The 13,128-nt window shown below is 61.0% G+C and overlaps 1 protein-coding gene across 2 annotated transcripts in view; it reads right to left on the bottom strand.

Moving 5' to 3' along the window:
- Positions 1–867: 867 nt before the first annotated feature.
- The window catches only part of PIAS4 (protein inhibitor of activated STAT 4), a 31,352-nt gene continuing 19,091 nt past the window's right edge, over positions 868–13,128 (bottom strand). Inside the window, exons 4-11 of one of the 2 annotated variants that reach the window (XM_030936388.1) lie at positions 12,630–12,671; positions 12,160–12,250; positions 11,913–12,041; positions 11,725–11,830; positions 7,238–7,311; positions 6,520–6,680; positions 2,798–2,928; positions 868–2,685 (exon numbers count right to left, since the gene is read on the bottom strand). In XM_030936388.1, the coding sequence (XP_030792248.1) occupies positions 2,426–2,685; positions 2,798–2,928; positions 6,520–6,680; positions 7,238–7,311; positions 11,725–11,830; positions 11,913–12,041; positions 12,160–12,250; positions 12,630–12,671 (994 nt within the window). In that variant the 3' untranslated portion in view covers positions 868–2,425. The remainder of the gene's footprint in view (positions 2,686–2,797; positions 2,929–6,519; positions 6,681–7,237; positions 7,312–11,724; positions 11,831–11,912; positions 12,042–12,159; positions 12,251–12,629; positions 12,672–13,128) is intronic. The other variant, XM_030936389.1, reaches the window with a different exon arrangement.

Genomic DNA, 13,128 nt, shown 5'->3' with positions numbered 1-13,128 from the left:
TTCCCCGACCCTTGCTGCTGTCTGTGGTGCTAGCTGTCCTGGTGGGGGTGACAGGCATCTCACATCCCTAACATCTCATGTGCTCCATAGTTGTCTTTTTTTTTTATTTTTGAGATGGAGTCTCGCTCTGTCACCCAGGCTGGAGTGCAGTGGCGTGATCTTGGCTCACTGCAAGCTCCACCTCCTGGGTTCAAGCGATTCTCCTGCCTCAGTCTCCCCAGTAGCTGAAACTACAGGGGCCCACCACCATGCCCAGCTTTTTGTATTTTTACTAGAGATGGGGTTTCACTGTGTTAGCCAGGATGGTCTCGATCTCCTGACCTCAGGTGATCTGCCCGCCCTGGCCTCCCAAAGTGCTGGGATTACAGGCGTGAGCCACTGCGCCTGGCCTGTTTTTCCCTGACAAAAGCAAAATGTTTGTGTACCTTCTTGGCCACCCAGAGAGACATGGATGATCCTGGGACCTGAATTCCGTGTATGGCCCAAGCCCCTTCACCCAGTCTCCCAGCATGGTGGACACCGGGCCCAGGCAGTACAATACACAGTAAAACTGGCCTCATTCAGGTCGGGCATGGTGGCTCATGCCTGTAATCCTAGCACTTTGGGAGGCTGAGGAAGGAGGATCACTTGAGGCCCAGAGTTCAAGACCAGCCTGGGCAACATAGCGAGACACCCCCGTGTCTATTAAAAATAAATAATAAAAATCTGCCTCATTTGACCATGAGCAGCACCTTTTGAATTCTGAAACTCGGCAATAACCAGGACAGAGAGATGTGGGTGGGGCTGTTTCTGTCCTTCCCACAACCCCGCCCCCCACTACAGGGTACACACTGAAAGACACAGGGGATAGAAAAGCGGACGCCTGGGTGGCTTCACCTCGACCTTTTTTATTTGCATTTTTTAAAAACAATTAAATTAGAATACAAATATTAGAAAACAGCGGCCTTCAGCTGCCCGTGCGGGCGGGAGGGGCCGAGCTGCGCAGCGGGCTGCGGGCTCTGCAGCGAGACTGAACTGCCCTCGGCCAGATGCACGTCCCTTTCTTTAGACCTGAAATGATATTGCTTCCTGACTAGGAGTTCTGTTTATACAAAGGAAAATTCTGGGCTGGGGAGGACAAAAGCAAAATAGACCGCAGGCAGCAGGTTTGGAGAACCAGGTGAGGCCGGTGCTCTGCCTGTGCCCCGGTCTCCTGGGGGGCGAGGCGGGTGCCCAGCTGCGGGATCCTGGAGGCAGAGCCCCGGAAGCACCCCCAGTTGTTGGACCCTGAGGCCAAGGGCATGGGTGGGGCCTGTGAGGGGCCGGGAACCCCTGGGGACAGGAGGGAGGCCCCTGGTCTGGTCCTGCTGGAAAAGCAAGGCTCCCGGGGGACAGGGTGCCAGGCCAGCCTCGTACCCGTCGGAAAACCAAGAGCAAAAAGGAGAGGAATCAACCCAAACAAGAGCTGGGGTGGCCGGAGTCCCTGCTGCCCCTTGGGAAGCGACCGCCCCCCATGCCCCAAGGACTGGGGTATGGTGGCGGCGACGGCAGCTGTGGACATCTGTGGACATCTGTGCTGTTCCGTAGGGAAGTTAACCTGAATTGGAGTTACCGAGGTAGCTGGCTAGAAAACTGAGACCCCCCCACGCCACACGGTGCCGCACCCTGGGCCCCCGCCTTCCCCGGGGCTTCCTGGCCACACGCCGGGTCTTCAAAATACCAAATTATTGCACTTTCAAAAAAATACAACACATCTGTGGCTAAACCCTCCCCAGCCGCCCACCGTCCCCCAATCCTGCCCGCCCATCCCCCCACCCCATTGCCCCTCCCTGCCCCAACCCACTCCATGGCTTCTTGGCTAAAACGCTCGTTGCTCGGCGCGTGAGGGTCTCTGGGAGAGGATGTGTTTGCAGAGAAAAAGCAAAGGAAGAGACACACGTCAAAGTGGTCGCCAGAGAGGGGCTGTGCCCCGCCGCCCACCGCCCGGGCCCTGCGCACCGGCTGGAACGGTGGTGGGAAGAGGGCGGCGGGCAGCTGGGCATCCGGAGGGGGGCGCGGGGCCGCGTCCTGCTCCCTCCCGCCACTACCCTCCCGGCTCGGGCTCCAGCTGGGGCGGCTGTGGGGCGGGGCCGCGTCCTGGTCCCTCCCGCCACTACCCTCCCGGCTCGGGCTCCAGCGGGGGCGGCTGTGGGCGGCCGCCTTGCTTTTAAGAGCTTGACTTTTTTCTTTCATTTTTCTTTTTGTATCTTTTTTTGTCATTTTACTTTTTTTTTAATCCCCCATAGGAGAGTCCAGAGGTACAGGTGCCAGGAGCCGGGCAAAGGGGTGGAAAAACAAAAGGAACGACAAGAAAAAGAAAAAGAAAGGTCACTCCTCCCTCTGCGCCTGAGGCTGGCCCGCGCCCTCTGCGTGGTGAGCACCAGGAAAGTCGAGTGTGCGGCCGGGGTCAGCAGGCCGGCACCAGGCCCTTCTGAAAGGGGCAGCGGCGCTTGGGCCGGGGGCCCTCTTCGTCCTCCTCCTCCTCCTCCTCCTCCTCTTCCTCCTCATCCTCTGAGGACGATGAGCTGTCCAGCGTGAGGTCCACCACGTCGGCGCCCGGCTTTCCATTCTCCACGCCGCCCACCGGGCCGCCGCCACCCGTGCTGCCCAGGGCACTGCTCCCGTTGACGCTGGGGGCAGGCAGGAGCCCGTTGGCATCCGAGGGGCCTGCAGGGGGCAGGGACAGGGTGCAGGTACTTAGGATGCAACCACTGATAAATGGGGAAACTGAGGCGGCCCTGGCTGGGGACTGCGCGGTTGGTGGTGGCGAGGCACTCACCCAGCACGAGGATGGCGCCCTGCGGGCTGCAGCTGCGCTCCTTTTCGGCGCGGATCGGGCACCACGAACCGTCCACCAGGTATTCGATCTCGTCAGCGTCCTCACACTCGCTCAGGATCTTCGAGAGGAGCCTGGGGTGAGGCAGACAGCTGATGACGCAGCTGGGGGTGCCCCACCCCCCCAACTCCCCAGCCCTCCATCCCTCCTGGATGCAGCCAAGCACTTCCCCTTCTCCCTGCAAGAGCAGCTTCACCGCCCCGACTACAGGGGTCCAGGGGCCCTGAGTTCCCTCCCCTGGCCTCAGGCTCCTGCAGGTGCTGAGCCCCAGGCAGGTCGTGCGCACAGCACTGCCAGGGGTGGTGGGGCAAGGATGCACAAAACCAGTGGCCCCCAACTACCCACAAGAGCAGGGGCTGTGGGGGCTGCAGGGGTCCCGCCCTCCCTGCCCCCTGGGCATCTCCAGGTGTGCACGCATGTTTGTGTGGGGATGTGACAGTGTATCTGTGCATGTGTGAGCATGTGTGCACACGTGTGCATGTATGCATGTGTACATCAAGTGCGCACGTGGGTGTATGTGTGCATCCATGTGTGGATGTATGTGGGCATACGTGAATGTGGACTGTATGGATGTGTGTGTGTATGTGTGATGGTGTGGACCGTATAGGTGTGTGTGCGATAGTGTGGACTGTATGGATGTGTGTGTATATGATGGTGTGGACTGTATGGACGTGTGTATGTGTGACGGTGTGGACTGTATAGGTGTATGTGTGATGTGGACTGTATAGATTGTGTATGTGTGGACTGTATAAGTTTATGTGTGATGGTGTGGACTGTATGGATGTGTGTGGGGGTGTGTGACGGTGTGGACTGTATGGATGTGGGTATGTAGGTGTGGGTTACGGTGTGGACTGTATGGGTGTGGGGGTGAGATGGTGCGGACCATATCGATGTGTGGGCATGCGGGTGTGCGCCCACATCTGCTTTCACACTGCACTGTGTGCCCCCCAGATCAGGAAACAGCCTGCAGTGAAGGCTGCTCAAAGCCCCTGCAGAAAATGTGAGAGTAGCACTGGAAGCAGAGTGGGGGCTCCCCACGCCCATCCCAGCCACAGCCTCTCCAGAGCGCCCCCGCTGTGTACTGCCTTCTTACTTGGAGGTCCTACCAGCCCCATTTCACAAATGCCGAAAGAGAGGCTTAGGAAGGGGATGAGTTCCCTGAGGCCACAAGGTCAACTGGAGGCAGGTACTGGTTCTGCTCTCCGACCCTGTCCTGGCCAAAGGGCCTCGGTCTCCCCACTCGCAGGATGGGAAGGGCGCAGTGGCTGTGGGGCGTCTGGGGAGAGGCCCCGTGCCTCATGGGTCCATGCAGGGCCCAGGCTGGCCTGTTACTGTCAAGGCTACAGTTGCTCCCAGGCGCCTGGAGTGGCGTCGTTCTCATCACACAGGAGAGCCCTCGTCCCGCTCTGGGCATCATTTTCTTTTTTTTTTTTTTTTGAGACGGAGTCTCGCTCTGTCGCCCAGGTTGGAGGGCAGTGGCCGGATCTCAGCTCACTGCAAGCTCCGCCTCCCGGGTTCACGCTATTCTCCTGCCTCAGCCTCCCGAGTAGCTGAGACTACAGGCACCCACCACCTCACCCAGCTAGTTTTTTGTATTTTTTTTAGTAGAGACGGGGTTTCACCATGTTAGCCAGGATGGTCTCGATCTCCTGACCTCATGATCTGCCTGTCTCGGCCTCCCAAAGTGCTGGGATTACAGGCTTGAGCCACCACGCCCGGCCTCTTTTTTTTTTTTTTGAGACGGAGTCTCGCTCTATCACCCAGGCTGGAGTGCAGTGGCGAGATCTCGGCTCACTGCAAGCTCCGCCTCCCGGGTTCACGCCATTCTCCTGCCTCAGCCTCCCGAGTAGCTGGGACTACAGGCGCCCGCCACCTCGCCCAGCTAATTTTTTGTATTTTTAGTAGAGACGGGGTTTCACTGTGGTCTTGATCTCCTGACCTCGTGATCCACCTGCCTCGGCCTCCCAAAGTGCTGGGATTACAGGCGTGAGCCACCATACCTGGCCTTCTGGGAGACAGTTTCTGAGGCTGATGGGACTCCTCTCACCCAGGCCAGCCCCCCGGCCTGCCCCACCGAGGTCTCTCTGAGGCAATGCTCAGAGCCCCCTGTGCCGGGGGGCCACCCCAGGCATAGCACAGCTCTGCCTGCTCACTGCCCTGCTTGCAAAACTCCTTCTCACCCTCCAAAGCCCCACCCCACAGCTTCTCTTCCTCCTCTCCAAGACAGACACAGCAGTTTATGTCTGGCTCTGCTCCTCTATCCGCTCCCCCTGCCAAGAACAAGGCTCCCTGAAGGCAGGGTCTGGAACAAGACTCTTTTGGGGACCCTGGGGTCACCCAGCTCAGAACCAGGGACAGAGAGATGACAGGGCTCATACTTTGTTAAGTATGAACCAAGGACCTCTCCTCCGGGAAGCCTCCCTGGCTACACTGAGTCTCATGGGCTGCTGAGGCCGAGGCCTGTGTGGGATACAGCTGCCTGCCCCAGCCCTGGTGGCCCTGGAGCTGGGAGAGCTGTAAGAGCTGCCGCCACCCCAAGCCCAAGCCCCACTCCGGGCCTGTGGGGGAAGGCGGGCACCCGGCTGCACAGCTGTCAAGCTGGGAACAGAGCAGCCATTCAGGCAGTTCACGTGCCCGGCCCCAGGGTCTCCTCTCTCTACCCAAAGCTGGGATGCAAGGGGGTGGCCACCCAGCCGTCTACAGAGGGGACCCAGACTCAGGCCAGGTTCAAGTCCCAGTCTGGCCCGCTGTGAGCCGAGGGGTGCTCCAGCTGCTGGCTGCTTCCTCTGAGCCTGTTTCCTCATCTGTAAAATGGGGACGCTCACAGGTCTGCCTCCCAGGATGGGGACAAGTGCACAAACCAGCGGTCCACTTGGGGACTAAATCTATGAGCCCAGAGGCAGGCCAGCCCTGCCTTCACCTGCACGGTCCACTGAGGCCGTGCCCCCGAGGGCTGGGAGCCCAGCTCACCCCCCCAGGCAGGGCCTGCTCCCGCCTGTGAGGGCACCAGCTCGTGCCGCTGTGGCCTCATGCCCTGCCAGAGGCTCTGGGGACGAGAGATGGGCGTGACCGGCGCCGGGCAGGAGCCGCATCAGGTGCCATAGACAACAGGGCTCAGTTTCTGGAAACTTAAGCCCTGGGCAGAGCCTCCCTCCAGGGAGAAAGGTCCTGTCCTCCTGTCCCCTGTGGCCTGGGGAATGCCTGGCTACAGCTGTGCCACCCAGGAAGGGAAGGGTATGGCGTGGCCAGAGCGCTCCAGGAGGCACCACCTCCTTTGCCTCTCTGTGAGGAGGTGACCCCCACGGCTGCACGTCCTGGGGTGAACGCCGTGTGAAAGCAAAGTCCGGCTTGGTTTTTTGTGGCAAAAACCACACTCCTGGAGCTCAAGGTCACACCTGCCTGAGGTCATGTGGGAGCGGGGTGGACCCGAACCCGCCTTCTGCAGCCTAAGCTACATGGCTGTTGCCTGCACAGCAAAGGCTCTGACAAGTTCCGCGAGGAAGAAACGGGCTCTTCTCACAGCCCGGGGCTTCCAAAGCTCCGGGACCATGTGTCTCCACTGCTGTGTCTTGCTGGGGCAGCACGGGGTCTGCAGGAAGCGGGGTGCCACCAAGATCTCCACGGCCGTCCGGCTCCGGCCGCCCTCCCCGGGGCCCCAGGCTCACCCATCGATGATGAGCTGGTCGTAGGGGGCTGGCTTGTCGCACACGGGGCACATCCAGGTGGGCTTCTTCTCATTCATCTGCAGGTAGAAGACGGCGTCGAAGCACTGCAGGTGGGCGCACGTCTCTGCCCGGCAGGGCACAGAGAGTCGCATCTTCACCAGCTGCGGGGGAGGGGCTGCGTGAGCATGGCACCCATCTGCTGTGCCCGCCCACCCGGCATCCCTCACCCCCAGCTCCATCCTGTGGCTTGTTTTTTTTTTTTTTTTTTTTTTTGAGACGGAGTCTTGCTCTGCCGCCCAGGCTGGAGTGCAGTGGCCGGATCTCAGCTCACTGCAAGCTCCGCCTCCCGGGTTCACGCCATTCTCCTGTCTCAGCCTCCCGAGTAGCTGGGACTACAGGCGCCCGCCTCGTCGCCCGGCTAGTTTTTTGTATTTTTAGTAGAGACGGGGTTTCACCGTATCAGCCAGGATGGTCTCGATCTCCTGACCTCGTGATCCGCCCGTCTCGGCCTCCCAAAGTGCTGGGATTACAGGCTTGAGCCACCGCACCCGGCCTGTGGCTTGTTCTAATCGCTCGTGCCTCGGGAACATGGCGGGGACCAAGACCAGCCTTGCCCCCGCAGGCTCACGGCCCAGCCAAGCCGCCCTGGGCCCAGGGCCACCAGGGAGGAAGTACAGCAGCAGGAGAGGCCCCAAGGAGGGGGCTGCCCCCAACTCACCGGGCAGATGAGGGACACCCGCACACCTGTGGTGGCGATCTCGCTGTCGGGATCGAGGCGCAGCTTCTCCTTGACTGTGGGGAGGGAACGGAGGACACCGTCAGACAGGTGGGCACAGTGGGGCACGGGGCTGGGATTTGGGTTCTCTCCAGCACCCATGACCACCTCCCAGAACAGGTGCCCCAAAAACGAGCCCTGAGCTTCACTGTGTGGCTCAGGGCCACGAGGGACCAGAGAAAGTCAGGCGGCGACCACCATTAGATTTGACCACAACCTGGGCACACCACAGACCCAGCCAAAGCCCCCACACGCAGGTGGCCTATGTGGCCTCCCCCAGCTCACGTGGGCTAGGACCCACCGGACTTTTCTGGAAAGTTTCATACAACACAGCCATCGACGGCGTCATTGCTGTGACACAATTCTGTCCCCGACACACCATCCCCAAGGCCACAGTGGGGAGTGAGGCAGGGATTCCTTTGGGAGATGGACCCCGGGGCCTCCTGGCTGTGAACCAGGAAGCGGCTGCCGCCCAGCCCCGCACACCGCGCCGAGGCAGCCCGCACACCCAGGATGCCGCCCAGCCCCGCACACCGCGCCGAGGCAGCCCGCACACCCAGGATGCCGCCCAGCCCCGGACACCGCGCCGAGGCAGCCCGCACACCCAGGATGCCGCCCAGCCCCGGACACCGCGCCGAGGCAGCCCGCACACCCAGGATGCCGCCCAGCCCCGCACACCGCGCCGAGGCAGCCCGCACACCCAGGATGCCGCCCAGCCCCGCACACCGCGCCGAGGCAGCCCGCACACCCAGGATGCCGCCCAGCCCCGGACACCGCGCCGAGGCAGCCCGCACACCCAGGATGCTGCCCAGCCCCGGACACCGCGCCGAGGCAGCCCGCACACCCAGGAACGTAGCTGCTTCTTTAAAGGAAAAGACGGTGCCCGCCAGCAAGCTGCACGGAACACGGGGAAACACATGTGAAAGATGAAGGCATGCGGCAGGCACCGCCCTCCCCTCCACAGGCAGCAGGCCCACAGCCAGAAGGAAACTCACGCGGGGACCCCGGCTGCCCTCCTGACACTTCCGGGATGCGGCTAAACTCCATCCTCAGCTAGCTCAGGACAGCCCCCAGCCCTGGGCCCTGCAGTGCAGACCAGCCTGGCCCACAGTCCACAGGGCCTCTCCATCCACCACCCGGCCCTCAGCTGCCTGGTGGACCAGTTTTGCTTCCTCTAGGAAGCCACCTGCCCAACTGACTTGGGGTTCAGAGTGATGGTGCCAGCCTGTCTTCCCCCTTCCCCCAGCTGTCCTGACGTCTCTCTGTCTGGAACTGCTCCTACGACCCCTTATCGGCCTGAAACACCACTTATCTCTGGCCGCTTGGAAGCCACTTCCTCCTTCCTGACCCCCACCCAGCCCCCCGGCCTGTGTGTGGAGCAGTGGGCTCCTCCTTCTCCCGTAGGGACGCAGTGGCAGCCACAAGCTGGCCAACATGATCTGGCACCCTCGCAGGCTCCCAGCAGCTCTCCTGCTTGAGCCAAGGCTGCCCTAGTCGCCCACTCCTTGGCTGAGTTTCCACCCCTGGGACCCAGCTCTGGCTACCCGGTGCCCACGTGGACCCTCACGACTGGCAAAGGGGCCCTGGGCAGCTAGGAGGGGATGCAGGTGCCCATCTGATTTCAAAGCAAGCTCTCCCTTCTCCATGTACAGAAAGACATGTGCAGCACGAAGGGTTCAAGTGAGGCAAACGTGAGGACTTCCTAGGTGCAACAAGAAAGAAATCCAGTGACAAAGAGGGTGAGCCTGGGGCCGGCTGTGGGAAGCGACAGGAGACCCCTTCAGAGAGGAAATCTGACCCCGCAGCCCCCAGCACTCTGGTCACCGAGGAGTTAAGCACGGCCCCCACGCCATGGGCCTAGAAGAGGCCTGCCCAGCCCCAGCCTCCTCCCTCAAGTTAAGTTGGCCATTGTCCCCAAAGGCAAGGAAGGTTGGGGGGGGTTGAAGAAAGGGCCCTTTGAGGGAAGAGGGAGGCGGAGCGGGGAAACCCACGTCACAGAACCCTAACTTTGCCACTCTGTGCCTGTGTCCCCACTGGTCCCATGGGGATATCGCCAGGCTCCCCCCTTCCCGAGCCTGGAGGAGGCTGGCCGGGGATGGGGGACTCTGCGGTGGGAACCCTCATCCCTCCACATCCTGCTCTGCAGAGGGGGTGCTGCCGGCTATCTTTCCTGACTTAGGCGACTGGAGTGCGCAGGACGCTTCAACACGACGGGGCTCGCAGGCCCCTGGCAGTGCCAGCACTGCTCCAGGCTTCTGGACACCCAGGCTAGTAGGTGCCCTTTGGTGGTCAGGAACAGGGGCCAGAGGCCCAGGCCTGGCTGTGCCAGGAGGGCAGTGCTCATGGGGAACTCTCAGGCCTGGGCACAGGAGCCCTGGGCAGCTAGAAGGGGCAGCTGGGAGGCCCTCTGGCCCACATTCTGCCAAGGGGCTGGGGTGGTGCCCAGATTCCACCTGAAAACAGCGAGCATTCAGGAAGGGGGCATGAGTAAACCCGGCTGGCCCAGAACCACCCACTTCTCAGTCCGGCAGGTGGTCCCAGTCCTCGCTCACCTGCCCAACTCCCACTCCCAGCTCCAAAGGACTCCAGGTTAGGCCTAGCGTCTCCATAGAACAGGCCTGTGGAGCCCACTGAGGCCCGAGCCCCAAGCATGTGGGGTCCAGAGAGAGGCCCAGGTGCCCTCAAGATGGCTCAGATCTATTCTCCTTAAGACAGTGGCCACCAGAGAAAGCCAGTGACTTTCTGAGGCCACACAGCCACCAAGCAGGGCTAACTGTATGCTGGCTTTGAGCTGCGCGGCTGCACGGGGGCCACTGATTCACCTGCCCATCTTGGCAGGCTTTTTTTTTTTTTTTTTTTTGAGATGGAGTCTCACTCTCCCAGGCTGGAGTGCAGTGGCGCGATCTCGGCTCACTGTAAGCTCCACCTCCCAGGTTCACGTCATTCTCCTCCCTCAGCCTCCCAAGTAGCTGGGACTACAGGCGCCCGCCACCATGCCCGGCTAGTTTTTTGTATTTTTAGCAGAGATGGGGTTTCACCGTGTTATCCAGGATGGTCTCGATCTCCTGACCTCGTGATCCGCCCACCTCAGCCTCCCAAAGGGCTGGGATTACAGGTGTGAGCCACTGCGCCTGGCCAGTAGACTTTCTTTTAAAATTGCTCTGCGTGTCACTTAAAAAAAATTGTTTTCATTGTCATAAGTACAAAAGAAAACAGCTGCAAAAGAGGCCAAGACTGTAATCCCAGCACTTTGGAAGGTTGAGGCAGGTGCACCGCTTGAACCCAGGAGTTTAAGACCAGCCTGGGCAACACAGTAAGAACCTGTCTCTACGACACATTAAAAAATTAGTTGGGGCCGGGTGCGGAGGCTCACGCCTGTAATCCCAGCACTGTGGGAAGTGGAGGTGGGCGGATCACGAGGTCAGGAGTTCGAGACTATCCTGGTTAACACGGTGAAACCCCGTCTCTACTAAAAATACAAAAAATTAGCCGGGTGTGGTGGCGGGTGCCTGTAGTCCTAGCTACTTGGGAGGCTGAGGCAGGAGAATTGCTTGAACCCAAGAAGCGGAGGTTGCAGTGAGCCGAGCTCGTGCCATTGCACTTCAGCCTGGATGACAGAGTGAGACTCTGTCTCACAAAAAAAAAAAAAAAAAAAAATTAGTTGGGTGTGGTGGTAAACACGTGGTCCCAAGCTACTCAGGAGGCTGAGGCAGGAGGATGGCTTGAGCCTGAGTTAGAGGCTGAAGTGAGCCATGAGTGCACCATTGCATTGCAGCCTGAGTGATACAGTGAGATCCTCTTTTTTTCTTTTTTTTTGAGGTGGAATCTCGCTCTGCAGCCCAGGCTGGAGTCCAGCAGTGCAATCTCAGCTCACTGCAACCTCCACCTTCTGGAAACTCTCTCTTTTAAAAAAAAAAAAAAAAAAAGACAAAATGGGGCCTCACCACGTGAGGTCAGACCGCCGCTGTTCATCTTCCTCCCATAGCAACTGCCTCCACGGCCATCGCTGTCCGTGCCCCGCCAGGCCCCGCAGCACCCTTGGCCCCGCTGAGGCAACCAGAAGGGCCTGCTTAGAGCGCAGCTCCCTCTGGACTCCTCTCACCCCTCCCAGCCTCTGTGCTGTCCCGGAACGAGGCCCCAGCTCTTCTGCTGCTTGGACCCCTGTAGGCTGGGGCGCCTGGGGCCAGCAACATGGGGTGTGACCCCACAGGCTTCTGCACAGCAGGTCCCACTGCCAAGTGCCCCCTCTGCCACCCGTATCCTCCAGAGACGACCTCAGCCACAGCGGGGAGGCCATGGACCCCCAGAGTGACAGGCAGCCCCTGACCCATCTCCTGCGGGTGCAGGCCCCCCACCCTCGCCCAGTACAGGGAAGGTTTCCGGGGGGGACTCGGCCCGCCCCTCGGCCGAGGTGGCCCTGAGCTGCTCACCCAGCGCCTTGCACAGCTCCGGGTGCTTCACCCCAATGGTCTTCAGCCTCTGCAGCAGCTCTGACGAGGTCAACTGCCGTACCAGGTACAGGGCCACAGAGTAGCTCTGGGAACAGAGGGGCGGGGTCAGGGCTGGCAGGGCGGGGCCGGGGCAGGGGGGCAGGGTGGGCACCGGGGCATGCACTCACCTTGCCGTAGTTGCCCCAGGTGACGGTGATGCGGTTGGTGGCCGAGGACAGGTACATGAGGTGGGTGAGGTTGATGGGGCGGCACGGCCTCTTGGGCTCCACCCCAGGCTTGTTGGAGGGGTAGTAGCCCTGCAAGCAGACAGGCCGCTCAGCCTCGAGCCAAGAATGGCTGGAAAATCCAACGGCCCCCACCCTCCCTCCACGGCCCCCAAACCCATGTAGCAGACGCGGGGTGGGCCGTGCTCACCGGGACTGAGCAGTAGCTGTGGTTGACCTTCACAGCGATGTTGGGCGGGTACTGGTCCTCCTGAGGGCAGCTGGTGTCTGAGTAACAGATTCTGCAACGACAACAGGGACCATGGGGCGGCAGGAGTGGGCGCACAGGAGGGGCTAGGCCGCTGTGGGGAACAATGGGGACCATGAGGGGCACAGGAGGGGCTGCGCCGCTGCGGGGGTACGCAAGTGTGAGTCAAGTGGCGGTGATGGGGGCACTGGAGAAGGTGACACGGGGGTATCAGGGCCCCCAGGTGTGGCCTGAGCAGGTGGTGGGATGGTGGTGTATCCCCAGACAGGGACAGATGGCAGGCGGAGGGGAGCTGGGCTCTGCTGTTAGCAGGGGAGACTGAGAAGAGCCTGGACCAGGACTGGGGGGCGGGGGGGAGGAGGGGCAGGTGGCCGAGGGTCCAGCCCTGGGGTCGTGGGCACACCTGGGCATACCTCAGGACGACCTGCACGGCTTTAACTCCGGGCTGCAGTTCTCTGTGGGTGTGGAGCAAACCAGAGGAAAGGAAAGGAGAGCTGAGTGAGGAAGGCGCAACCTCAGCCTGCCCCACAAGGTGGAGACCGCCACCCCACAAGGCTCCCTCCCCTAGAGCTGGGAAACGGAGGCCCAGGACTCTTGTGTGCAGGCCGGGTGAAACAGGAGTGGCTGTGGGGTCAGGAGAGGGGCTGGCCTCCCTGGAAAATGCAAGAGAATCGACCGCAAAACCCTGAACCAGAGAGGGCAGTCAGGTGCCTCTCACTGCGAGGAAACACAGCTAAAATGTGCACGCTGGAATCCAGCAGCCAGCTCACAACGGCAAGAAAACACCCAGTCTGTGAGGCTGAGGCCGGCGGAGCTCTTGAGCCCAGGAATTTGAGACCAGCCTGGGCAACATGGTGAAACTGTCTCTACAAAAAATACAAAAATTATCCGGGCGTGCTGGTGCACACCTGT

This window comes from Rhinopithecus roxellana, chromosome 8 (assembly GCF_007565055.1).
Source record: "Rhinopithecus roxellana isolate Shanxi Qingling chromosome 8, ASM756505v1, whole genome shotgun sequence".
In the NCBI taxonomy this organism is placed as follows: domain Eukaryota; kingdom Metazoa; phylum Chordata; class Mammalia; order Primates; family Cercopithecidae; genus Rhinopithecus; species Rhinopithecus roxellana.
Note: the sequence above shows the minus strand (reverse complement) of the source record. Positions and strands in the feature narration are given on the sequence as shown.